Consider the following 24,283-nt stretch of genomic DNA (forward strand, 5'->3'; position numbering starts at 1 on the left):
ATATTTGGTGTATAGGGAACATAAGTGGAACTGCAATATTTGGCAGCTAAAGCATTTGAAATATCTGGGTCCAACATATAGACTGCAAGTCTGCTTTCTATTCTCTTGCATTCAAACTTTTCGCATGTAAACTTAACTGGGTCCCAAGCATCTCCAGCAGCATTGAAATAATAGTTTACTTCAGTGTTGAGGTTTGAGAAACCAAAGTCTAAGTCAACTTTGTTTTTGCAAAAGTCGGCGAATGACATTTTATTTGTTCCCACTACTTCTGTAAGAGTGAATGGGTCTTGTGTTGGTGCAATGACTAAGTTATTTTTGCTTGGAGTAAGTTCGATAGAAATTTTTCCTGCCCAGTTTGGCAAGTATCTTAAAAACCTGAAGATGAGGAAAGATGACAAAGGAACTCTAAGTTTCAGTTTTACTTTGGTTACTGCTGCTGCAGTTTGTCCAGAAAGGTTAACATAAACTCCTGGAACGTTAGGGTCAAGTCTTCTTATTTTCTCAATGGTGGCATACTGGTCTGTTTGTTCTCTAGCTTGTGGTTGTACTGAGTTTCTCAAAGCGAACCATTCATAGTTTGCCCATGTTACTGTTTGAACTAAGTCAGAGTTAGAATATATCTTATATCCCATGAAAACTTCTGGAGCATATTGGTATCCGACATAGAAAATTCCATTGCAACCTTTCTTGTCAGACAACTTGGCAGAAGGTTTTATTTCAATGTCTTGTTCCACGTATAAGAATGAGTTGTCAATAGAATTATATGAAACCTGTCGCAAGCAATATCTACTGTTGTTGAAGAACCTTCTCCAAACTCACCTACGTTTCCATAAGAAACAGCAGTTGTATATTCGTAAGTTCCAGGAACTATTTCTGACCTTCTAATGGCATTGTCGCATTCGTTATACCATTCGGAAACATTTCCATTCATAGCATCCAAAACTGTTGGCGTTATATTCTGAGCGGCGTACATTTCATATGAGTAAAAATATAGAATAGTTGTCAAGTTCTTCTTCGTATATGTTTTTGTCAAGACTTTCATCGTATATGTTTTGTTGAGACTTCTTCGTATATGTTTTGTAAAGTTCTTCTTCGTAAAGACTTTCTCATGAACTTTCTTGTCTATGTTTTGTAAAGTTCTTCATCGTAAAGACTTTGTTGAGACTTTCTCATGAACTTTCACTTTTGTTCTACTCTTCTCTTCTTCTTTGGTGTCGCTTTTTGGTAACTTGCCCTCTGCTTCAAGTTGTTGTTGCTGAACTATTTCTTCCATGTCTGGTTGTATCTGAACTTCTTCCTGTGGAGTTTCTTGTACCTCATCTGCTGGCATTTCATATATTCCGAGACCGTTTTCAACAAGTTCCCTATCTAAGTCATTCGCATTCATAAACCTTTCTTCTTTCGTTCCGTCTCTTGGAGGGTTTGGTGGTATATAAGTTCCACCAGCTGGCACATATGTTCCATCTGCAGCGTAATGTCCTACCTGACTTTTCGTTTTTAAGAAAGCATTTACTAGGTCTGTTTTGGTCTGTTGTAACTCTTTTTCTTGACTTTTCACAACAGTTGCTCTAACGGCGTCATAGGCACTTTGAACTGCCTGTCTCGTTGCTGCATCTGTTATTTTCGTCATATTTTGTGCTACTTCTCTTAACTCGTTGTCGAAACCTTCAGACTTCAGTTTCTTTCCAGATGAGAAGTCGTTCACTTGTTTCACCTTACTATGAAGAGCTTCGAAAGCGTTCTTAAAGTCAGCATTTGTTAAAGCTTCATTTGAACTGTCTTCATCCGCTTGTATTTTTGTCCTTATTGACCCTATGAGTTGGGCTGCTTTAGCGTTGGCTTGGGCATCTAACCAGTCATTGTTAGCTTTTATATATTCTGCGCTTTTCATTGCCTTTTGCATAGCCGCGTCGTTATTTTTACTTTCTTGTGCTAAGTTTTCATACTGTACGGTTTGGTTTTGCAACTGTAAAAGTTTTTCTGCCTTTACATTTGCTTCAACTTCTTTTTTATACTCATCGCTATCCATATATGTCTTCAGGGCTTTTTGTTTTATCTCTTCATCTTTCAGTATTTTATATTGAGTAGTATGGTTTTTCAAATTTATGACATCTTGTTCCATTTTTGCTACTTCTGTTGCTTTTTCTGACACTTTTTTCGCATATTCCTCTGTACTTAGTTCTTTCAGTTGTTCTTCTTTCTTCTTTTTCTCTACGTTTAACTCATTTAGTTTCTTTGTGTGTCTGTCATATTCTAGTTTCTTTTCGTTTTCACTTATTTGTTTCTGTATGTCTATGTTTGACTTTTTGACATCTGTTATTTGATTTTTGAGTGAACTCAAATTCATTTGACTTTGAGGGTTATAGGCTGTTCCGTCTGCAGCTCCACCATAGCCTGCCATTTTCGCTAAAAGTGCCGCTCTTAAACCTCCACTCTGTGCACCAACAACTCGGTTTAAAAGCATAGGATTGCTTGACATTTGTTGCAACATAGTGGGGTCATTCAGCATTTGTTGTTGCAACTGTTGTTGTGGTGTCAGTTTTACTATTGGATGTTTCAATGCTCCCTTCCTCTTACGTATATTCTTACGTAGCTTACGTGGCATTTTAAGTGAAGTTAAAAAGCGGCTTTTGACAGATGTTTTGTCAAGACTTCTTCATAAAGACTTTGTTGAGATTTCTTCGTAAATGTTTTGTCAAGACTTCTTCATAAAGACTTTGTTGAGATTTCTTCGTAAAGACTTTGTCAAGATTTCTTCGTAAATGAGCGTAAATGACCCAAAAATATATTTTATGTTAGAATGTTAGATCTAACATGTTTTCTAACATGTTTTCTAACATGGTCTAAAACATACAAAATTCATGAAATTTCATACGGAATTCAATAAAAATATATTTTATGTTAGAATGTTAGATCTAACATGTTTTCTAACATGTTTTCTAACATGGTCTAAAACATACAAAACTCATGAAATTTCATACGGAATTCAGCAAAAATATATTTTATGTTAGAATGTTAGATCTAACCTCTTTTCTAACCTCTTTTCTACCCTTGAATTTTCATGATTTCATCGTAAATGTTTTGTCAAGACTTCTTCGTAAAGACTTTGTTGAGATTTCTTCGTAAAGTTCTTCATCGTAAAGACTTTGTAAAGTCTTTCTCATGAACTTTCTTGTCAATGTTTTGTTGAGACTTTGTAAAGTTCTTCATCGTAAAGACTTTGTAAAGAAAGTTCATGAAAATTCATGAGGTTAGAAAAGAGGTTAGAAAAGAGGTTAGATCTAACATTCTAACATAAACATTATTTTTGGGTCATTTACGCTCATTACGAAGAAGTCTTGACAAAACATTTACGATGAAGAAGTCTTGACAAAACATTTACGATGAAATCATGAGTTTTCTACGATGTTAGAAAACATGTTAGAAAACATGTTAGATCTAACATTCTAACATAAAATATATTTTTGGGTCATTTACGCTCATTACGAAGAAGTCTTGACAAAACATTTACGAAGAAGAAGTCTTGACAAAACATTTACGAAGAAATCTTGACAAAACATTTACGATGAAGAAGTCTTGACAAAACATTTACGATGAAATCATGAGTTTTCTACGATGTTAGAAAACATGTTAGAAAACATGTTAGATCTAACATTCTAACATAAATATATTTTTGTCTGATTTTACGAAGAAGTCTTGACAAAAACATTACGAAGAAGAAGTCTTGACAAAACATTTACGAAGAAATCATGAGTTTTCTACGATGTTAGAAAACATGTTAGAAAACATGTTAGATCTAACATTCTAACATAAAATATATTTTTGTCTGATTTTACGAAGAAGTCTTGACAAAACATTTACGAAGAAGTCTTGACAAAACATTTACGAAGAAGTCTTAACAAAGTCTTTACGAAGAAATCTTGACAAAACATTTACGATGAAGAAGTCTTGACAAAACATTTACGATGAAATCATGAGTTTTCTACGATGTTAGAAAACATGTTAGAAAACATGTTAGATCTAACATTCTAACATAAAATATATTTTTGGGTCATTTACACTCATTTATGAAGAAATCTTAACAAAGTCTTTACGAAGAAGTCTTAACAAAGTCTTTACGAAGAAATCTTGACAAAACATTTACGATGAAGAAGTCTTGACAAAACATTTACGAAGAAGTCTTGACAAAACATTTACGAAGAAATCTTGACAAAACATTTACGAAGAAGAAGTCTTGACAAAACATTTACGATGAAGAAGTCTTGACAAAACATTTACGATGAAGAAGTCTTGACAAAACATTTACGATGAAGAAGTCTTGACAAAACATTTACGATGAAGAAGTCTTGACAAAACATCCTCAGGGCTAGAAGGCACGAAGTGCCTGGAAGCCCCACTTCCTTTTTTTTTTTTTTTTTTTTTATTCGAATACCCAGATCAAGCAGCAAAAATTATATTTAGCGTCAATTCCAATAATATTAAACAAATATCTTCACAAATTATCGAATTAATAACAACCCACAAAATATCTATCAAAATGGCGCTTTATTTGATTGATATTTTTTCACAAATACGTGTTAAAAAATTAAATTATTTTCAGAACTTTATCAAAAGATATCAAACACATTTTCATACATATATGAACCAAAAAATAAGGGACTAGCGACTCTTCTACATTATCAAGGTTTCAAATTCGAAAACTTCGAACCCAAAATGAAAATAGAAGAAATTCTGAATTTATATTCAACAGAATCTCCTTTATACTATATTGCATGGGATCAAGTTAATGATCTTAAGAGTAAATTCCCAAATCTTGATATTAATAAGATGATTAATAATATCACTCCACTCAATTGTGCAATTAAATATGGATCAGAATTGTGTTTCAATTACTTGAAAAATTTAGGAGCTGATTATACTGATAACTCCGAAGAATATGCTGTTCAAGGCGGAAATAATAACATTTTTATGGAAATGATAGAAGATGGTAAATCATTTGATAACATGATTAATACAGCATTGAAATATCGAAACTATGAAATTGCTGAGTTCCTTAAATCAAATTTCGGACAATTTTTTGATTCAATAGCAGAAAGTATGCATTTCGGAAATTATCATGTTGCATCTCATTTTCTTTCTAATGGAGGAAATATCAACAAAATTTATCATCTCTTTCTTTTCATTTTTATCAATGTTTTATAACATTCTCTTTCCTTTCATGTTTATCATTGTTTTATGATATTCTCTCGATATTAATGAATGCCCACTTAGTATTGCAATCAAAGCGAATTTAATTGAAATTGTTCAATTCCTAGTTGAGCATGGGGCAGATGTTAACATGAAACTAATTCTCTTTCTTTTGATATAGAGTGTCCAAAGGTGTGTTTAGCACAAACCTGAATACTGCGAATAGAAATAAACAAGTTACATATATATAAAGTTTATTTAAATATAATCACCATTGGATTCAATCACGCGTTCGCAGCGATCGATCCAGGCTTGAAAGACACGCTTTAAATCATCATGAGAAAATTGCTCAAATTGCTCTCTTACAAAATTTTCAAGATCATCTGGACTCGCGAATTCGCGTCCTTCAGCTCTCTTTTTTAGCGTGCCGAATAAATAAAAGTCAGAAGGTGCAATATCAGGTGAATAAATTGGGTTTGGAACAACTTTGACATTGTTTTCCACCAAGTAATTCATTACCTTATGACTTTTGTGAACTCTTGAATTATCAAAATGAATTGCAAACTTTTGTTTTTGTTGTTTGGATTTCTCAAACTCATCAGAATTGATAATTTGAGTAAGAACATTGTCAATTAGATACTGAGCATTCATCGTATTAGGTTTTTGAAGAATATCAATTGCGATGATGCCATTCACGCCCCAAAAAACCGACAACATCATCATTGGTGTGTCAATTTTTTTCTTCGGGAATGTTTGCGGATTTTCATCCTTCGGGATCCACATGATTTTGGCTTCTGTTGCATATTGAAACCAAGACTCGTCACCTGTTGCTAAAAAGCGAAACTTCTTGGATTGATACGCACCCAATATAGAGAGGAGCTCTTTCGAAGATTGGACTCTAGATTTTTTTTGAACTGAATTAAGGTTGTGCGGAACCCAACGTGTATACGCTAGTTTGTAGTTCAAATAATTGTGCAGATAATAACTGACTGTTGTACGTGGTATCTTTGTCATCTCCTCTATCCTTCTGAGTGATGCTCTTGGGTCTTCATCTAGCGCTTGAAGAATTGCTTTGATTTTTCTTTGATCCGGCGATTTTTTGTCAATTTTTATGATGGGCGCCTTTTTGTTCATGAAGTGATACATCCTAACATGATACGTTACAGTGGAATAGCTAGGAGCATCCATACCGAAGCATTTTACCAATGTCTCGTAGATTTTTTTACAGTCTTTGCATTTTTTTGCAAGAGCGAGGATGTTTTCTTTATGATTCATTACAAAAATGAAAAAAATCCCGCCAAAATTTCCCGCGAAACCGCCTCTTGTCTCAAAATTCATTTTATATCCCGGCATGGCGCCAAAATACAACATACTCATCATATACATATATTCATATTTTTTATTATATATTTATAATCAGCATATATCTCCTTTAATAGTCTCATATAGAGCGCTGTGCTAAACGCACCTTTGGACACCCTATATTTATCGTTGTTTTATAAATTTCTTTTTCTTTTGATATTTATCATTGCTATATAACATTCTCTTTCTTTCTATATTTATCATTATTTTATTACATTATCTTTCTTTTCATATTTATCATTGTTTGATAAAATTCTCTTTCTTTCTATATTTATCATTGTTTTATAACATTCTATATCTTTTCATATTTATCATTGTTTTATGATAATCTCTTTCTTTTCATATTTTTCATTGTTTTATGATATTCTCTTTCTTTTGATATTAATCGTTGTTTTATTGGATTCTGTTTCTTTTCATATTTTTCATTGATTTATGAAATTCTCTTTCTTTTCATATTTTTCATAGTTTTATAATATTCGCTTTCTTTCGATATTTATCATTGTTTTATTGGATTCTTTTTATTTGCATGTTTGTCACTGATTTATTGGGTTCTTCTTCTTTTCATATTTATCATTGATTTATCATGTTCTCTTTCTTTTGATATTAATCATTGTTTTATTGGATTCTCTTTCTATTCATATTTGTCATTGATTTATTGGATTCTGTTCCTTTTCATGTTTATCATTGTTTTACGACATTCTCTATCTTTTCATATTTTTCATAGTTTTGTTACATTCTATTTCTTTTCATTTTTATCAATGTTTTATAACATTCTCTTCCCTTTCATGTTTATCATTGTTTTATTGGATTCTTTCGATATTAATGAATGCCCACTTAGTATTGCAATCAAAGCGAATTCAATTGAAATTGTTCAATTCCTAGTTGAGCATGGGGCAGATGTTAACATGAAACTAATTCTCTTTCTTTTGATATTTATCGTTGTTTTATAAATTTCTTTTTCTTTTGATATTTATCATTGCTATATAACATTCTCTTTCTTTCTATAAAGTCATTTCAAGAGCCTTGTACCGATAAACTAACCTTGTACTGCCATTTTATGGTGATGTAAAGTATTCAAAAAATTTGTAATGTAAACCATTACATGGCAGAAACTTTAAAATAAACAAAAACATGACACTTAGTACAGGGGCTTTTTGGCTGGTGAAGTCAGATAAAACGTGGCTCAGGTGCTCGTTTAAAATTAAAAATGGAATTTCTCACAGTCGAATTTCTTGGTAGACAACAAAAGTTTATCATCAATTGTCGCGCCGAAGGTATGACATATAGTCAAACTAAGCTTGCATGGGAGGAAGAATACCCAGATCTCGGAACTTTAACATCCAATCTCATTGCTACTGGAAAAAACCAGAATTTTCGAAAAAGTGACACCAACTATTAAAGTTATTTTATTACTAGATTTATTTACAAATTATAAGATAATATCATTAACAAAATATATTTTTAATATAAATAAAAAACTTTTTTTATACAAAAAATTACAATCAATCGATAAATATTATAAAACATTTATTCCAAAAAGATTAAGTAATAGGTGGGATCCTGCATATAATATAATTTTATGTCATAAAGCTTACAAATTTTAGATGGACCACAGTGAGAATGTGAGTGGTTAATTTAAAGGTGGTCTGATAAAGATATCGAAGCTTACTCAACACAGCATGAAGCAGTTTCTAATACACAATCTTACTAGTGGTGTTTCGGTCGCCAGCGCTCTCATAGGGGTGCTGATTTCAAAAACCACTACTTCAAATTATTCAACAATACTCAATGCAGCATGAAGCAGCTACTACTGCTGTATCTTACTGGTAGCGTTTTGGTCGTTGGCTCTTGCACAGTCTCTCAGATTTTCAAAATTTTTTTTCAACACTATCTTGTTTCGCTCTCAGAAAGCTATCCTACAAAGACATCGAAGCTTACTCAACACAGCATGAAGCAGTTTCTAATACACAATCTTACTAGTGGTGTTTCGGTCGCCAGCGCTCTCATAGGGGTGCTGATTTCAAAAACCACTACTTCAAATTATTCAACAATACTCAATGCAGCATGAAGCAGTTTCTAATAAATATATACATATATAAATATATACATATATAAATATATACATATATAAATATATACATATATAAATATATACATATATAATATATATACATATATATAATATATACATATATAAATATATACATATATAAATATATACATATATAAATATATACATATATAAATATATACATATATAAATATATACATATATAATATATACATATATAAATATATACATATATAAATATATACATATATAAATATATACATATATAAATATATACATATATAATATATACATATATAAATATTACATATATAAATATATACATATATAAATATATACATATATAAATATATACATATATAAATAGAGTGGGGGACAAACTCGCCCATTGTCACTTTTTCATTAACCTTAAACTTGTAATTTTCATTATTTTTAATTAACCTTATTTCTTTCCCAATTCCTGATTTATTTTATTCACTTACTATTAAAAGTCACATTTTAATAAAATATAATAATTTATTTATAGCAGTTTTTACTATACTGTAATAAAATTAATTATAATAAATTAAATGTTTATTAAATCAAATGTTTTCTTTGCAATAATATTTATAATGTTGAGTAAACAATGTTGGGATCAAGTGTATCATTTTTCAGACCTTTCTGAACAGCTTCAAGCATACTGATGCATTCGACTTTTTTAAATTGTGTCATTTCTTCGAAATCTCTTGTGACTTTTTTGATAACTTTAACACTTCTCTCTGAATCCAGACCTTTAATTTGCAACTTAATCAGGAATGAAGGAACAACACTGGAATATAACTCGATGACAAGTTCATCGAGTCGAAGATTTGGTTGTACACCACTTGTATGTGCCGGATACCATTGTGTCAAATTTTTTCTGAAATTAACTTTAAAAGTACTAAGTAAGATCATGAGATATAGCAATATATGTTTAAACCAACTTATATTTTGGTTGTACACCACTTGTATGTGCCGGATACCATTGTGTCAAATTTTTTCTGAAATTAACTTTAAAAGTACTAAGTAAGATCATTTATTTTTGCATAATATAATGCCAATATGGTTTCTTTTGATTTTATTTCATTTATAAGCAAATCAGATTTACCCAAAAACTCCACTCCATAAGCGTTCATTTGCTAAATTAAAAAGTGACAATGGGCTAGTCTGTCCCTTTCTCTATATAAATATATACATATATAAATATATACATATATAAATATATACATATATAAATATATACATATATAAATATATACATATATAAATATATACATATATAAATATACATATATATATAAATATATAAATAACAAAATATAATCAAAAAATAGTGTTTGGAAATTTAAGGTTAAGTGTCACTTTTTCTACTGTCACTTTTTCGTAAATTCTACCACACTCTGACATATAGTCAAACTAAGCTTGCATGGGAGGAAGAATACCCAGATCTCGGAACTTTAACATCCAATCTCATTGCTACTGCACTTAAAAGAGCTGCATTAGGTCTATACTGGGAAAAAGGGAATCATGGCGGTGCAGATCCATACCTATGCGAGCGTGATCAGCTCACTTTAAAAGAAATTATCGAAGATTCTGCTTACAAAGGTGAAGCTCTAGAAGCAGCTGACATTATTGACGAGGCGTTCAAGTTGAAAGAGCTCAGAAGAGATTATGGTTACAGATTCCTTCTTGAGATTAATTGTCCTACTCTTGCAGAAGAAGTTATCAATACTCTTGGTGGTGATGATGTATCGAGACCTTATGTTAACCATATTTTACAGCAATTGCATTGCAAGCTTAAGGCATGCCAAGAGATTGAAGAATCAAGATACATGGCGTGTGAACCAAGAATTATCGAAGAATTCTACGATAAACATCGTGAAACAATCGAAAGTACTCCAGAGGAGTTGATTTTTAGTATCGATGAAACATTCATAAACAAATTTAAGAAGAAGAAAGTTGCATTACCTGAGGAGATAGAGCATATGATCGCCAAAGGAATTCCAAACTTTCCGCACATTACAGCTTTATGCGGATGCTCAATGACAGGCAAATCTGTTCCACCTCTCTTTGTTCTCCCATGTATTGCAGAACTACCTAGAGAACTGAAAGTATTCCAGCGCAAAAGACATTGTTGGTTTACTTCTACGCCAAAAGGCTGGGTGAACAGAAGTGTATTCTTATTGTATTGCATTTTCTTCATCGAGTGGCTTAACTTTGAACGCCAGAGAATGCCAGAAGATATACGTGACAAGCCTGCTCTCATTGTGTGTGATGGACACTCCAGCCGCAAGAATCCTCTGGCATTGTTCCTTTTGGCAAGTGCCAACATCAAATTAATTGTTCTTCCCGCACATACAACACACATTTTACAAGTATTTGATGTTGGCATTGCCAAAAGATTAAAGTCCAAATTCACGGATTATCTGAGAGATTACATTAAGGCACCGAAGCAAGAGTTCAACAGCAATGCTGCAATGATGCGCTACGCCATTATCTACTCATTTATTAGCGCATGGCAAGAATCAGTATCATTAAGAACGGTTCAAAATGCTGCTGCCGCCTGCGGTCTTTGCCCTTGTTCTGTAGAAGCTCTCAAACATAATAAGTATGTTCGTGAATTGACTCCTGCAGAAAACGAATTGCAAGAGAAAAGAAATTACCGTAATCGAAATCGTTTTAACATCAATGGTGAAGAATTGACGACGATGGAAATGATTTGCGCAATTTCTGACAATATTAAGAAGAATCCTGCAAATCACAGATTTTGCAGGAAGCCAGAACAAGACACCAAGGAACGTTTCTACTTTTGGATTACAAACTATCTTGATCCCAGCACTGAGTTGTTGACAAAACTCCCTAATATGCCAGGTTATAGTCCAAATGATTAGGAAAATTTTCCAATTTTCCAACAAAAATTTTCCAATTCTCCACCAAAAATTTTTTAATAAAATATTATTTTACGGCATTGCCCGTCACTTTTTTCGGTACAAGGCTAATATCACGGTATAACCCCCCTGAAAAGACTTTCTTTATTCTCTTTCTTTTCATATTTATCACTGTTTTATGAAATTCTCTTTCTTTTCATATTTATCATTGTTCTATTACATTCTCTTTCTTTTCATATTTATCATTGTTTTATTACATTCTCTTTCTTTTCATATTTATCATTATTTGATAAAATTCTCTTTCTTTCTATATTTATCATTGTTTTATTACATTCTCCTTCTTTTCATATTTATCATTGTTTTATGATAATCTCTTTCTTTTCATATTTTTCATTGTTTTATGATATTCTCTTTCCTTTGATATTTAACATTGATTTATTGGATTTTGTTTCTTTTGATATTTAACATTGATTTATTGGATTCTGTTTCTTTTCATATTTTTCATTGATTTATTGGATTCTCTCTCTTTTCATATTTGTCATTGTTTTATGACATTTTCTTTCTTTTCATATTTATCATTGATTTATTGGATTCTATTTCTTTTCATATTTATCATTATTTTATAAAATTCACTCTCTTCTCATGTTTATTATTATTTTATGATATTCTTTCGATATTAATGAATGCACACTTAGTATTGTAATCAAAATGAATTCAAAAGAAATTGTCCAATTCCTAGTTGAGCATGATGCTACAATTGTTTAATAATTCTTTTTCCATTAGCATAATTTTATATTGAAAAAACATTTAGTAATGTTGTTATTATTTAAGAATAAACATCTCATAATATATTGCATTAATATACACGAATTTAAAGATGATTACATATTTCAGTGAATCAATAATCGTTTTTCAATATATTCTGAAAATTTTCTTTCACACCTAGACGATAGTCCCATTAATATTGAATTGTTTTTCTGAGCCTAGTAAGACATTTAAAATATAACATGTGTGAAAAAATGAATACCAAGAGAATATTTAATGGAATATATAAATGCCACTTTTTGCTCAAATTCATTCCTTTTTCAGTATCTGGCAGAATAACACACAGTATATAGATCCAAGGTGATGTGATTTTTGCATCCCTGGGATGGACGATACACCCAAAGTGTCACCTTTTTGGGATAACATGAATTTTAAATATCATGAGAGTTCTGCAAACCATATGCACAATATCTATTCAGCCTGACTTCTTGTATATATGAGTTAGACTTCTTAAATATTGTGCTTGGGGCGATATAAGCATTTCCGAGATTACCATCGTGCTCTATAGTATGCTACTTCTCCCTGGTTCTAGCTCAGTTCCAAGGATATTGGCGTTCAAGGATTTGGCAAGGTCCTTCCGAAGTCTCTCATTCGATGAGAGATTTCGGAAGAATCTTGCCTTAAAGTACTCCAACTCTTGTTCTTTTGTTCCTAAATAGTGAGAAAAGTTATTTGACTACTTAAGGTAGAGATTATCCGAGGTCCCTCATTTGATGAGAGGCCTCGGATAATCTCTGCCTTAAAATTGTACACTTGTAGTCCATGAGAGTGTAAGTATACATTGATAGGACAGCTTTCTTCTGAAGTCTTAGATTTGATGAGAACCTCAGAAGAAAACTGTCCTATTTTATAGTAAAAGGAGTTTCAGGAGCTCCAAAGCTCCCTTTCGTAAGGATTAGGAGCTTTGGAGCTCCTGGTTCGTAGATGTGTTTCGCATCTTTCATCAGCAAAGGACATTTACCATCTGGGACTCTGTTGATGGAGACTCAGGAGCTCCAAAGCTCCTTTAGTAAGGATTAGAAGCTTTGAAGCTCCTGGTTCGTAGACGTGTTTCGCATCTTTCATCAGAAGAGGCCCAAATGGTAAATAGCCTCTGCTGATGAGCTTCAGGAGCTCCAAGGCTCCCTCTCGTAACGATTAGGAGCTTTGTAGCTCCTGAAGGTAAGGTAGGATTGCTCTGATCTCTAATCAGTAGATGCCATGCCTCATTATGAACTCTACTGACAAGAGATCAAGAGCTCCAAGGACTCCTTTTTAGTTAGTGACGTTCTCACCATTTAGTAGGATTGCTGATCCTACTAATGAAGTGATCACTTAGTATACGTTTTGAATAAATTGAATTTTTTTTAGAATTTAGTATTTTTTATAGACATCACATGTATATTATAAATACATAAATATATTCTTTAATTCAAAAAATTCAATTCGGTTTTGGGATGGGTATCCCAGCCCCAAGTATTCAATTTTATTCAATTTTTTAAGAATTTTGGGTTGGGATGCCCAGACCAAAACAAGCTTTATATTTTGATGTGTAGATACGTATGTGTGCATCATTGTTGTGTTATATATTATGTTTTTAATGAAAAAAAATCTGATTCAAAAAAAATTATCACTAATTAGTTGATAATATAAAGAAAAAATAGATAAATTGTATGTTTTGAGAGTATTTATCCACATTCACTCATATGAATTTCATTAAATAGTGTCTTTTTACTCCCAAATTTATTTTGAATTATTGAAATCAAAGAAAAAAAAATCAGAAAAATTTCTCGAAATTTTTATTTTCAAAAAAAATTTGGATTTTATATTGAAAACTGACACTGGGAGGACGATAGGGCTGGGATTGGAGATACCCCGCTCACTTGGGAAAAATACGGATCTATACACAGTATAAGTACCTCAGATGAGGAAAAAAGTCTTCAATCAGTATCTGATTGAAAAAGAAAGTCTCCAAAGATCATCTCAAGTAGTCTTTTAAGACTTTATTCTTCATTTGGGATATAACACCTGTACAAGTATCTCAGATGAGGAAAAAAGTCAACAATTCAGATCTTAAATATAGAAGTTTTTTTTTTTCAAAAAATATAATGAATTTATGCTAGTATATGTCCTTTTGTAGTACATACAAATCATAAATATCATACATTTCTATATGAATCACTTTAAATTAAATTCGGGTTTTACATAGGGTGCAAAAATGTGCAAAAACGATTATTTAAAATTGAATTTGCACATTTTTTGTGTATTTGAAAAATTTTGGATTTGACCATTATTAAAAGTCAAATCCACTAATAAAGAGTAGCAACATTTGCATATGCAAAAAATATAAAAGAAAAATCCATTCATTATTGAATACTTTACACGGATTGATTTTTAAATGCAAAAATAATGCACAGGTTGAATTATTTGCACTTGTAGGAAAAACCTTAACATACCCATCAATTTTTTTGTGCAAATTTTAATGAATTTCTGCAATGAAATCGTTTATCTTAAGAAATTCCTGAAACCGATTTTAATAAACAATTAGATTTCTTGGCATAATCATATATGGGATGAGTGTTAATTCAATTTTAATGCATAACCAATAAATCATGTTTTAAGCGAGAATTGAATTTGAACTAAGACTCACTTTTTACACATAAATCAGGCATTATAAAATTTTAAAATAATTGACTATAATGTTTATGATTCTACAATAATAACTATAGAATAGCTAAAAATTCGCATGGAAAATTGTTGAGAACAACTCCCCAAATATGTTTCGAATTGAGTAATTCGTATGTAGCCATTTCCTTCATGGCCAGTTTCGGTGCCGCCATGTGGACTTGGCATAGATGTTTTGCCATCAATCATCAATCCATCGGTGAATTTATAACCGCTGTAATGAATTGATGGATCGATTGAATTAGAAAATTTTATGTCACTTTTTGTCGAGGAACTCAAAATAGCGATACAATCTTTATAACCGCTAATGAAGGAGCTTCCCCCTCCACCACCGGCATAATGCGGTATATCAGAGTTTCCACCGCCAAAATATCCACCGCCGCCACCGCCATTCCCATCATTATCACCTAAGGATTCTCTTCTATTTGGATCTCCAGCTCCAAATCCAAAAGTGCCAGCATGACCTTTTCCAGGTCCTCCTGATGTCTGGTTGGCACCAATTCCGTGCTCATATGTGCTGTTAAATCCAAACAATCCGCCTCCAGCACCACCAAGATCGTAATAATATGTGCCATCTATGAGGACACCATCAGAAGATCCTGCACCGGCAGCAACGATTATTCGGCTTTTCAAGCCGTTGAAGTCTCCATAATCGCCTGGTTCGAGGCGAATATCAGACGATCCGTCACCAGAAATCTGGCCAGGACCTCCACCTCCATAGGATGGCAATATTGCGTTATGATAAAATTGAGATCCGACATGAAGATATAACTTTATAGATTTATCAAATTTGATATAGCCTTTGACGTATGCGCCGTTGGCTCCAGATATTTCGCCTGATGCACCCCATAATTCAAACAAATATTTTCCAGGTTGGAGGAGAATTTCATAAGGTTCTGAATGTGTTGCATTAATTCCTCGATAATCATATAGAGCAGTTAAGTTTTTCGTTTGAACTTATATACTATTAGAATTACTTATTTGTTAAAAATACATATAAAAAGTGTCAAATAAAATTAACCTTATTGAAAAAATTAGTAGTATTCGGTCTCATCATCTCAATAATTATGAACTATATTATTGAAAATGTATCAATAACAGAATTTCTTCGATGAAATCGTTTATCTTTAGATATTCCTGAAACCGATAATAATAAACGATTATATATTTCATCGCGCAAACATATATGGTATGAGTATTAATTCAATTTTAATATGTAAGTAATAAATCAATTTTTATGTGAAATTATCATTATAGAGTCAATCTTGTAAAATAAAAATTAAAATTTCAATTCTATTACTGATAACATCAGGCATCTAATATCCAAAAATAAAAAAGTTATCAGTAATAGAGCATCAAAATATTCAATCATCAAAATAATTGACATTGCAGTTTATGATTCAATGATAAGAAATATAAAGTAGTTAAAGAACTTTATCGCATATGATTGAGAACAACTCACATAATTTGTTTCAAATTGTGTGATTCGTATGTAGCCATTCCCTGAATGGCCAACCTCAGTGCCACCATGTGGACTTGGCATAGATGTTTTACCATCAATCATTACTGCGTCTGTGAACTTATAACCGCTGTAGTGAATTGATGGATCAAATGAATTAGAAAATTTAATGTCACTTTTCGTTGAAGAATTCAGAATGGCAATACAATCTTTATAACCGCTAATGAAGGAGCTTCCCCCTCCACCGCCACAATGTTGAGGTATTTCGGAGTTTCCACCTCCGAAATACCCACCACCACCGCCAGCATTCCCATCATTATCTCCTGAGGATTCTATTCTATTTGGATTTCCAGCTCCAAATCCAAAAGTGCCGGCAAGACCTTTTCCGGGTCCTCCTGATATCTGAGTGGCGCCAAGACCATGCTCATATGTGCTGTTAAATCCAAGTAGCCCGCCTCCAGCACCACCAGCATCCTCATAAAATGCATTTCCAATGAGTGTACCATCCTGAGACCCTGCACCAGCAGCAACGATTATTCGACTTTTCAAACCGTTGAAATCTCCAAAATCGCCTGGTTCAAGGCGTATATCAGATGATCCGCCGCCAGAAAATTGGCCTGGACCTCCGCCACCATAAGACGGAAGAGTTGCACCAGAATAATATTTAGATCCGACATGAAGATATAATTTTATAGATTTATCAAATTTAATATACCCTTTGACGTATGCACCGTTCGATCCAGTTCCTATGCCTGAAGCACCCCATAATTCAAACAAATATTTTCCGGATTGGAGAAGAATTTCATAAGGCTCCGAATGCGTTGCATTAATTCCTCGATAATCATACAGAGCAGTTAAATTTTTCGTTTTAACTTAGAATCAATTTAGAAAACCTTTTTTATCAAAAGCTAAGACGAAAAGTGCTCAATAAAATTAACCTTATTGTATCATCTCAACAGAATTATTGAAAGGACATCAATAACAAAGTTCTGATATAATATCCATGAATCATGTTATCATCAGTAAAACTACAGACAGTATTTCATTTTTCGAATTTATCGAAAGTGTTGAAGATATAAATAACTAAAGATATTCATAGAATACTTTTGAGAACAACTCACAAAATTTGTTTCAAATTGAGTAATTCGTATGTAGCCATTTCCTTCATGGCCAGTTTCGGTGCCGCCATGTGGACTTGGCATAGATGTTTTGCCATCAATCATCAATCCATCGGTGAATTTATAACCGCTGTAATGAATTGATGGATCGATTGAATTAGAAAATTTTATGTCACTTTTTGTCGAGGAACTCAAAATAGCGATACAACCTTTATAACCGCTAATGAAGGAGCTCCCCCTCAACCGCCGTAGTAATTGGGTAATTCGGAGTTTCCATCTCCAAAATATCCGCCACCGCCATTTCCGTCATTTTCACGATAGTTTCCTAATCTATTTGGATTTCCAGCTCCAAAACCAAAAGTGCCAGCAAGACCTTTCCAGGTCCTCACGATGTCTGATTAGCGCCAAGACAATGCTCAGATGAGCTGTTGAATCCAAACAGCCCATCACCAACACCTGCACCAGCAGCAACGATTATTCGACTTTTCAAACCGTTGAAATCTCCAAAATCGCCTGGTTCAAGACGGATGACGGATGATCCGCCACCAGAAAATTGGCCTGGACCTCCGCCGCCATAAGATGGAAGTTTTGCACCAGTATAATATTGAGATCCGACATGAAGATATAAATTTATAGGTTCTCAAATTTAATATATCCTCTCACGTAAGCTCCGTTAGCTGCAGTTCCACCACCAGATACGTCCATAATTCAAACAAATATTTTCCTGGCCGAAAGAAAATTTTCATAAGGCTCTGAATGGGTTGCATTAATACCTCGATAATCATATAGAAAAGTTAAATTTTTCGTTTGAACCTATCTATATTTAAAACTACTTTCTTGTCAGAATCAATTATGAAAAGTGACAAATGAAATTAACTTAATTGCTCTCTGGAAATATTGAGAGTACTTGCCAATATAAGATAACGTAAACTATATAAATCTGAACAAGAATATTGAAAGGGCATCAATAATAGTTCTAAATCATTTATTCTGTTTATCAATCAATATATTTTATGCATCTAATTCAAAGCTTAAATAATCATCTATAAGTTCACATACAAATATTCAAATGTCAAATTTATTGAAAGTGTTGTTTATGATTCAATGATAAGAAGTATAAAATAACTAAAGATATTCATAGAATACTTTTGAGAACAACTCACATAATTTGTTTCAAATTGGGTAATTCGTATGTAGCCATTCCCTGAATGGCCAACCTCAGTGCCACCATGTGGACTTGGCATAGATGTTTTACCATCAATCATTACTGCGTCTGTGAACTTATAACCGCTGTAGTGAATTGATGGATCAAATGAATTAGAAAATTTAATGTCACTTTTCGTTGAAGAATTCAGAATGGCAATACAATCTTTATAACCGCTAATGAAGGAGCTTCCCCCTCCACCGCCACAATGTTGAGGTATTTCGGAGTTTCCACCTCCGAAATACCCACCACCACCGCCAGCATTCCCATCATTATCTCCTGAGGATTCTATTCTATTTGGATTTCCAGCTCCAAATCCAAAAGTGCCGGCAAGACCTTTTCCGGGTCCTCCTGATATCTGAGTGGCGCCAAGACCATGCTCATATGTGCTGTTAAATCCAAGTAGCCCGCCTCCAGCACCACCAGCATCCTCATAAAATGCATTTCCAATGAGTGTACCATCCTGAGACCCTGCACCAGCAGCAACGATTATTCGACTTTTCAAACCGTTGAAATCTCCAAAATCGCCTGGTTCAAGGCGTATATCAGATGATCCGCCGCCAGAAAATTGGCCTGGACCTCCGCCACCATAAGACGGAAGAGTTGCACCAGAATAATATTTAGATCCGACATGAAGATATAATTTTATAGATTTATCAAATTTAATATACCCTTTGACGTATGCACCGTTCGATCCAGTTCCTATGCCTGAAGCACCCCATAATTCAAACAAATATTTTCCGGATTGGAGAAGAATTTCATAAGGCTCCGAATGCGTTGCATTAATTCCTCGATAATCATACAGAGCAGTTAAATTTTTCGTTTTAACTTAGAATCAATTTAGAAAACCTTTTTTATCAAAAGCTAAGACGAAAAGTGCTCAATAAAATTAACCTTATTGTATCATCTCAACAGAATTATTGAAAGGACATCAATAACAAAGTTCTGATATAATATCCATGAATCATGTTATCATCAGTAAAACTACAGACAGTATTTCATTTTTCGAATTTATCGAAAGTGTTGAAGATATAAATAACTAAAGATATTCATAGAATACTTTTGAGAACAACTCACAAAATTTGTTTCAAATTGAGTAATTCGTATGTAGCCATTTCCTTCATGGCCAGTTTCGGTGCCGCCATGTGGACTTGGCATAGATGTTTTGCCATCAATCATCAATCCATCGGTGAATTTATAACCGCTGTAATGAATTGATGGATCGATTGAATTAGAAAATTTTATGTCACTTTTTGTCGAGGAACTCAAAATAGCGATACAACCTTTATAACCGCTAATGAAGGAGCTCCCCCTCAACCGCCGTAGTAATTGGGTAATTCGGAGTTTCCATCTCCAAAATATCCGCCACCGCCATTTCCGTCATTTTCACGATAGTTTCCTAATCTATTTGGATTTCCAGCTCCAAAACCAAAAGTGCCAGCAAGACCTTTCCAGGTCCTCACGATGTCTGATTAGCGCCAAGACAATGCTCAGATGAGCTGTTGAATCCAAACAGCCCATCACCAACACCTGCACCAGCAGCAACGATTATTCGACTTTTCAAACCGTTGAAATCTCCAAAATCGCCTGGTTCAAGACGGATGACGGATGATCCGCCACCAGAAAATTGGCCTGGACCTCCGCCGCCATAAGATGGAAGTTTTGCACCAGTATAATATTGAGATCCGACATGAAGATATAAATTTATAGGTTTCTCAAATTTAATATATCCTCTCACGTAAGCTCCGTTAGCTGCAGTTCCACCACCAGATACGTCCCATAATTCAAACAAATATTTTCCTGGCCGAAAGAAAATTTCATAAGGCTCTGAATGTGTTGCATTAATACCTCGATAATCATATAGAAAAGTTAAATTTTTCGTTTGAACCTATCTATATTTAAAACTACTTTCTTGTCAGAATCAATTATGAAAAGTGACAAATGAAATTAACTTAATTGCTCTCTGGAAATATTGAGAGTACTTGCCAATATAAGATAACGTAAACTATATAAATCTGAACAAGAATATTGAAAGGGCATCAATAATAGTTCTAAATCATTTATTCTGTTTATCAATCAATATATTTTATGCATCTAATTCAAAGCTTAAATAATCATCTATAAGTTCACATACAAATATTCAAATGTCAAATTTATTGAAAGTGTTGTTTATGATTCAATGATAAGAAGTATAAAATAACTAAAGATATTCATAGAATACTTTTGAGAACAACTCACATAATTTGTTTCAAATTGGGTAATTCGTATGTAGCCATTCCCTGAATGGCCAACCTCAGTGCCACCATGTGGACTTGGCATAGATGTTTTACCATCAATCATTACTGCGTCTGTGAACTTATAACCGCTGTAGTGAATTGATGGATCAAATGAATTAGAAAATTTAATGTCACTTTTCGTTGAAGAATTCAGAATGGCAATACAATCTTTATAACCGCTAATGAAGGAGCTTCCCCCTCCACCGCCACAATGTTGAGGTATTTCGGAGTTTCCACCTCCGAAATACCCACCACCACCGCCAGCATTCCCATCATTATCTCCTGAGGATTCTATTCTATTTGGATTTCCAGCTCCAAATCCAAAAGTGCCGGCAAGACCTTTTCCGGGTCCTCCTGATATCTGAGTGGCGCCAAGACCATGCTCATATGTGCTGTTAAATCCAAGTAGCCCGCCTCCAGCACCACCAGCATCCTCATAAAATGCATTTCCAATGAGTGTACCATCCTGAGACCCTGCACCAGCAGCAACGATTATTCGACTTTTCAAACCGTTGAAATCTCCAAAATCGCCTGGTTCAAGGCGTATATCAGATGATCCGCCGCCAGAAAATTGGCCTGGACCTCCGCCACCATAAGACGGAAGAGTTGCACCAGAATAATATTTAGATCCGACATGAAGATATAATTTTATAGATTTATCAAATTTAATATACCCTTTGACGTATGCACCGTTCGATCCAGTTCCTATGCCTGAAGCACCCCATAATTCAAACAAATATTTTCCGGATTGGAGAAGAATTTCATAAGGCTCCGAATGCGTTGCATTAATTCCTCGATAATCATACAGAGCAGTTAAATTTTTCGTTTTAACTTAGAATCAATTTAGAAAACCTTTTTTATCAAAAGCTAAGACGAAAAGTGCTCAATAAAATTAACCTTATTGTATCATCTCAACAGAATTATTGAAAGGACATCAATAACAAAGTTCTGATATAATATCCATGAATCATGTTATCATCAGTAAAACTACAGACAGTATTTCATTTTTCGAATTTATCGAAAGTGTTGAAGATATAAATAACTAAAGATATTCATAGAATACTTTTGAGAACAACTCACAAAATTTGTTTCAAATTGAGTAATTCGTATGTAGCCATTTCCTTCATGGCCAGTTTCGGTGCCGCCATGTGGACTTGGCATAGATGTTTTGCCATCAATCATCAATCCATCGGTGAATTTATAACCGCTGTAATGAATTGATGGATCGATTGAATTAGAAAATTTTATGTCACTTTTTGTCGAGGAACTCAAAATAGCGATACAACCTTTATAACCGCTAATGAAGGAGCTCCCCCTCAACCGCCGTAGTAATTGGGTAATTCGGAGTTTCCATCTCCAAAATATCCGCCACCGCCATTTCCGTCATTTTCACGATAGTTTCCTAATCTATTTGGATTTCCAGCTCCAAAACCAAAAGTGCCAGCAAGACCTTTCCAGGTCCTCACGATGTCTGATTAGCGCCAAGACAATGCTCAGATGAGCTGTTGAATCCAAACAGCCCATCACCAACACCTGCACCAGCAGCAACGATTATTCGACTTTTCAAACCGTTGAAATCTCCAAAATCGCCTGGTTCAAGACGGATGACGGATGATCCGCCACCAGAAAATTGGCCTGGACCTCCGCCGCCATAAGATGGAAGTTTTGCACCAGTATAATATTGAGATCCGACATGAAGATATAAATTTATAGGTTTCTCAAATTTAATATATCCTCTCACGTAAGCTCCGTTAGCTGCAGTTCCACCACCAGATACGTCCCATAATTCAAACAAATATTTTCCTGGCCGAAAGAAAATTTCATAAGGCTCTGAATGTGTTGCATTAATACCTCGATAATCATATAGAAAAGTTAAATTTTTCGTTTGAACCTATCTATATTTAAAACTACTTTCTTGTCAGAATCAATTATGAAAAGTGACAAATGAAATTAACTTAATTGCTCTCTGGAAATATTGAGAGTACTTGCCAATATAAGATAACGTAAACTATATAAATCTGAACAAGAATATTGAAAGGGCATCAATAATAGTTCTAAATCATTTATTCTGTTTATCAATCAATATATTTTATGCATCTAATTCAAAGCTTAAATAATCATCTATAAGTTCACATACAAATATTCAAATGTCAAATTTATTGAAAGTGTTGTTTATGATTCAATGATAAGAAGTATAAAATAACTAAAGATATTCATAGAATACTTTTGAGAACAACTCACATAATTTGTTTCAAATTGGGTAATTCGTATGTAGCCATTCCCTGAATGGCCAACCTCAGTGCCACCATGTGGACTTGGCATAGATGTTTTACCATCAATCATTACTGCGTCTGTGAACTTATAACCGCTGTAGTGAATTGATGGATCAAATGAATTAGAAAATTTAATGTCACTTTTCGTTGAAGAATTCAGAATGGCAATACAATCTTTATAACCGCTAATGAAGGAGCTTCCCCCTCCACCGCCACAATGTTGAGGTATTTCGGAGTTTCCACCTCCGAAATACCCACCACCACCGCCAGCATTCCCATCATTATCTCCTGAGGATTCTATTCTATTTGGATTTCCAGCTCCAAATCCAAAAGTGCCGGCAAGACCTTTTCCGGGTCCTCCTGATATCTGAGTGGCGCCAAGACCATGCTCATATGTGCTGTTAAATCCAAGTAGCCCGCCTCCAGCACCACCAGCATCCTCATAAAATGCATTTCCAATGAGTGTACCATCCTGAGACCCTGCACCAGCAGCAACGATTATTCGACTTTTCAAACCGTTGAAATCTCCAAAATCGCCTGGTTCAAGGCGTATATCAGATGATCCGCCGCCAGAAAATTGGCCTGGACCTCCGCCACCATAAGACGGAAGAGTTGCACCAGAATAATATTTAGATCCGACATGAAGATATAATTTTATAGATTTATCAAATTTAATATACCCTTTGACGTATGCACCGTTCGATCCAGTTCCTATGCCTGAAGCACCCCATAATTCAAACAAATATTTTCCGGATTGGAGAAGAATTTCATAAGGCTCCGAATGCGTTGCATTAATTCCTCGATAATCATACAGAGCAGTTAAATTTTTCGTTTTAACTTAGAATCAATTTAGAAAACCTTTTTTATCAAAAGCTAAGACGAAAAGTGCTCAATAAAATTAACCTTATTGTATCATCTCAACAGAATTATTGAAAGGA

The 24,283-nt window shown here is 33.7% G+C and overlaps 9 protein-coding genes across 9 annotated transcripts, besides 4 other annotated features; 2 read left to right on the plus strand and 7 right to left on the minus strand.

Annotated features, from left to right (window-relative positions):
- Positions 1–919: part of a mobile genetic element that runs on past the window's edge.
- A 222-nt stretch (positions 920–1,141) lies between these two features.
- On the minus strand, positions 1,142–1,630 carry TVAGG3_0498650 (kinase-related family; the record flags this gene model as incomplete). Its single annotated transcript, XM_051236492.1, has 1 exon — positions 1,142–1,630. One exon carries the CDS (start codon positions 1,628–1,630, stop codon positions 1,142–1,144), a length of 489 nt encoding a protein of 162 aa, XP_051094316.1.
- A 3,083-nt stretch (positions 1,631–4,713) lies between these two features.
- On the plus strand, positions 4,714–5,202 carry TVAGG3_0498660 (protein ubiquitination; the record flags this gene model as incomplete). Its single annotated transcript, XM_001300201.1, has 1 exon — positions 4,714–5,202. One exon carries the CDS (start codon positions 4,714–4,716, stop codon positions 5,200–5,202), a length of 489 nt encoding a protein of 162 aa, XP_001300202.1.
- A 163-nt stretch (positions 5,203–5,365) lies between these two features.
- Positions 5,366–6,669: a mobile genetic element.
- Positions 5,446–6,573, minus strand: TVAGG3_0498680 (Mariner transposase; the record flags this gene model as incomplete). The annotated part of the gene is made up of 1 exon (XM_051236493.1): positions 5,446–6,573. One exon carries the CDS (start codon positions 6,571–6,573, stop codon positions 5,446–5,448), a length of 1,128 nt encoding a protein of 375 aa, XP_051094317.1.
- A 2,317-nt stretch (positions 6,670–8,986) lies between the features above and the next one.
- Positions 8,987–9,818: a mobile genetic element.
- A 652-nt stretch (positions 9,819–10,470) lies between these two features.
- Positions 10,471–11,529, plus strand: TVAGG3_0498700 (DDE endonuclease family; the record flags this gene model as incomplete). Its single annotated transcript, XM_001300202.1, has 1 exon — positions 10,471–11,529. The coding sequence occupies one exon, from the start codon at positions 10,471–10,473 to the stop codon at positions 11,527–11,529; it is 1,059 nt and encodes a 352-aa protein (XP_001300203.1).
- A 1,110-nt stretch (positions 11,530–12,639) lies between these two features.
- Positions 12,640–14,235: a mobile genetic element.
- A 798-nt stretch (positions 14,236–15,033) lies between these two features.
- On the minus strand, positions 15,034–15,744 carry TVAGG3_0498720 (glycine-rich protein family; the record flags this gene model as incomplete). Its single annotated transcript, XM_051236494.1, has 1 exon — positions 15,034–15,744. The coding sequence occupies one exon, from the start codon at positions 15,742–15,744 to the stop codon at positions 15,034–15,036; it is 711 nt and encodes a 236-aa protein (XP_051094318.1).
- A 664-nt stretch (positions 15,745–16,408) lies between these two features.
- Positions 16,409–17,251, minus strand: TVAGG3_0498730 (glycine-rich protein family; the record flags this gene model as incomplete). Its single annotated transcript, XM_001300203.2, has 1 exon — positions 16,409–17,251. One exon carries the CDS (start codon positions 17,249–17,251, stop codon positions 16,409–16,411), a length of 843 nt encoding a protein of 280 aa, XP_001300204.2.
- Positions 17,252–18,686: 1,435 nt separating this feature from the next.
- On the minus strand, positions 18,687–19,529 carry TVAGG3_0498740 (glycine-rich protein family; the record flags this gene model as incomplete). Its single annotated transcript, XM_051236495.1, has 1 exon — positions 18,687–19,529. The coding sequence occupies one exon, from the start codon at positions 19,527–19,529 to the stop codon at positions 18,687–18,689; it is 843 nt and encodes a 280-aa protein (XP_051094319.1).
- A 1,436-nt stretch (positions 19,530–20,965) lies between these two features.
- TVAGG3_0498750 (glycine-rich protein family) lies at positions 20,966–21,808 on the minus strand (the record flags this gene model as incomplete). Its single annotated transcript, XM_001289650.2, has 1 exon — positions 20,966–21,808. The coding sequence occupies one exon, from the start codon at positions 21,806–21,808 to the stop codon at positions 20,966–20,968; it is 843 nt and encodes a 280-aa protein (XP_001289651.2).
- Positions 21,809–23,244: 1,436 nt separating this feature from the next.
- Positions 23,245–24,087, minus strand: TVAGG3_0498760 (glycine-rich protein family; the record flags this gene model as incomplete). The annotated part of the gene is made up of 1 exon (XM_051236496.1): positions 23,245–24,087. The coding sequence occupies one exon, from the start codon at positions 24,085–24,087 to the stop codon at positions 23,245–23,247; it is 843 nt and encodes a 280-aa protein (XP_051094320.1).
- Between the last annotated feature and the right edge of the window lie 196 nt (positions 24,088–24,283).

Source organism: Trichomonas vaginalis, chromosome II (genome assembly GCF_026262505.1).
Source record: "Trichomonas vaginalis G3 chromosome II, whole genome shotgun sequence".
In the NCBI taxonomy this organism is placed as follows: domain Eukaryota; phylum Parabasalia; order Trichomonadida; family Trichomonadidae; genus Trichomonas; species Trichomonas vaginalis.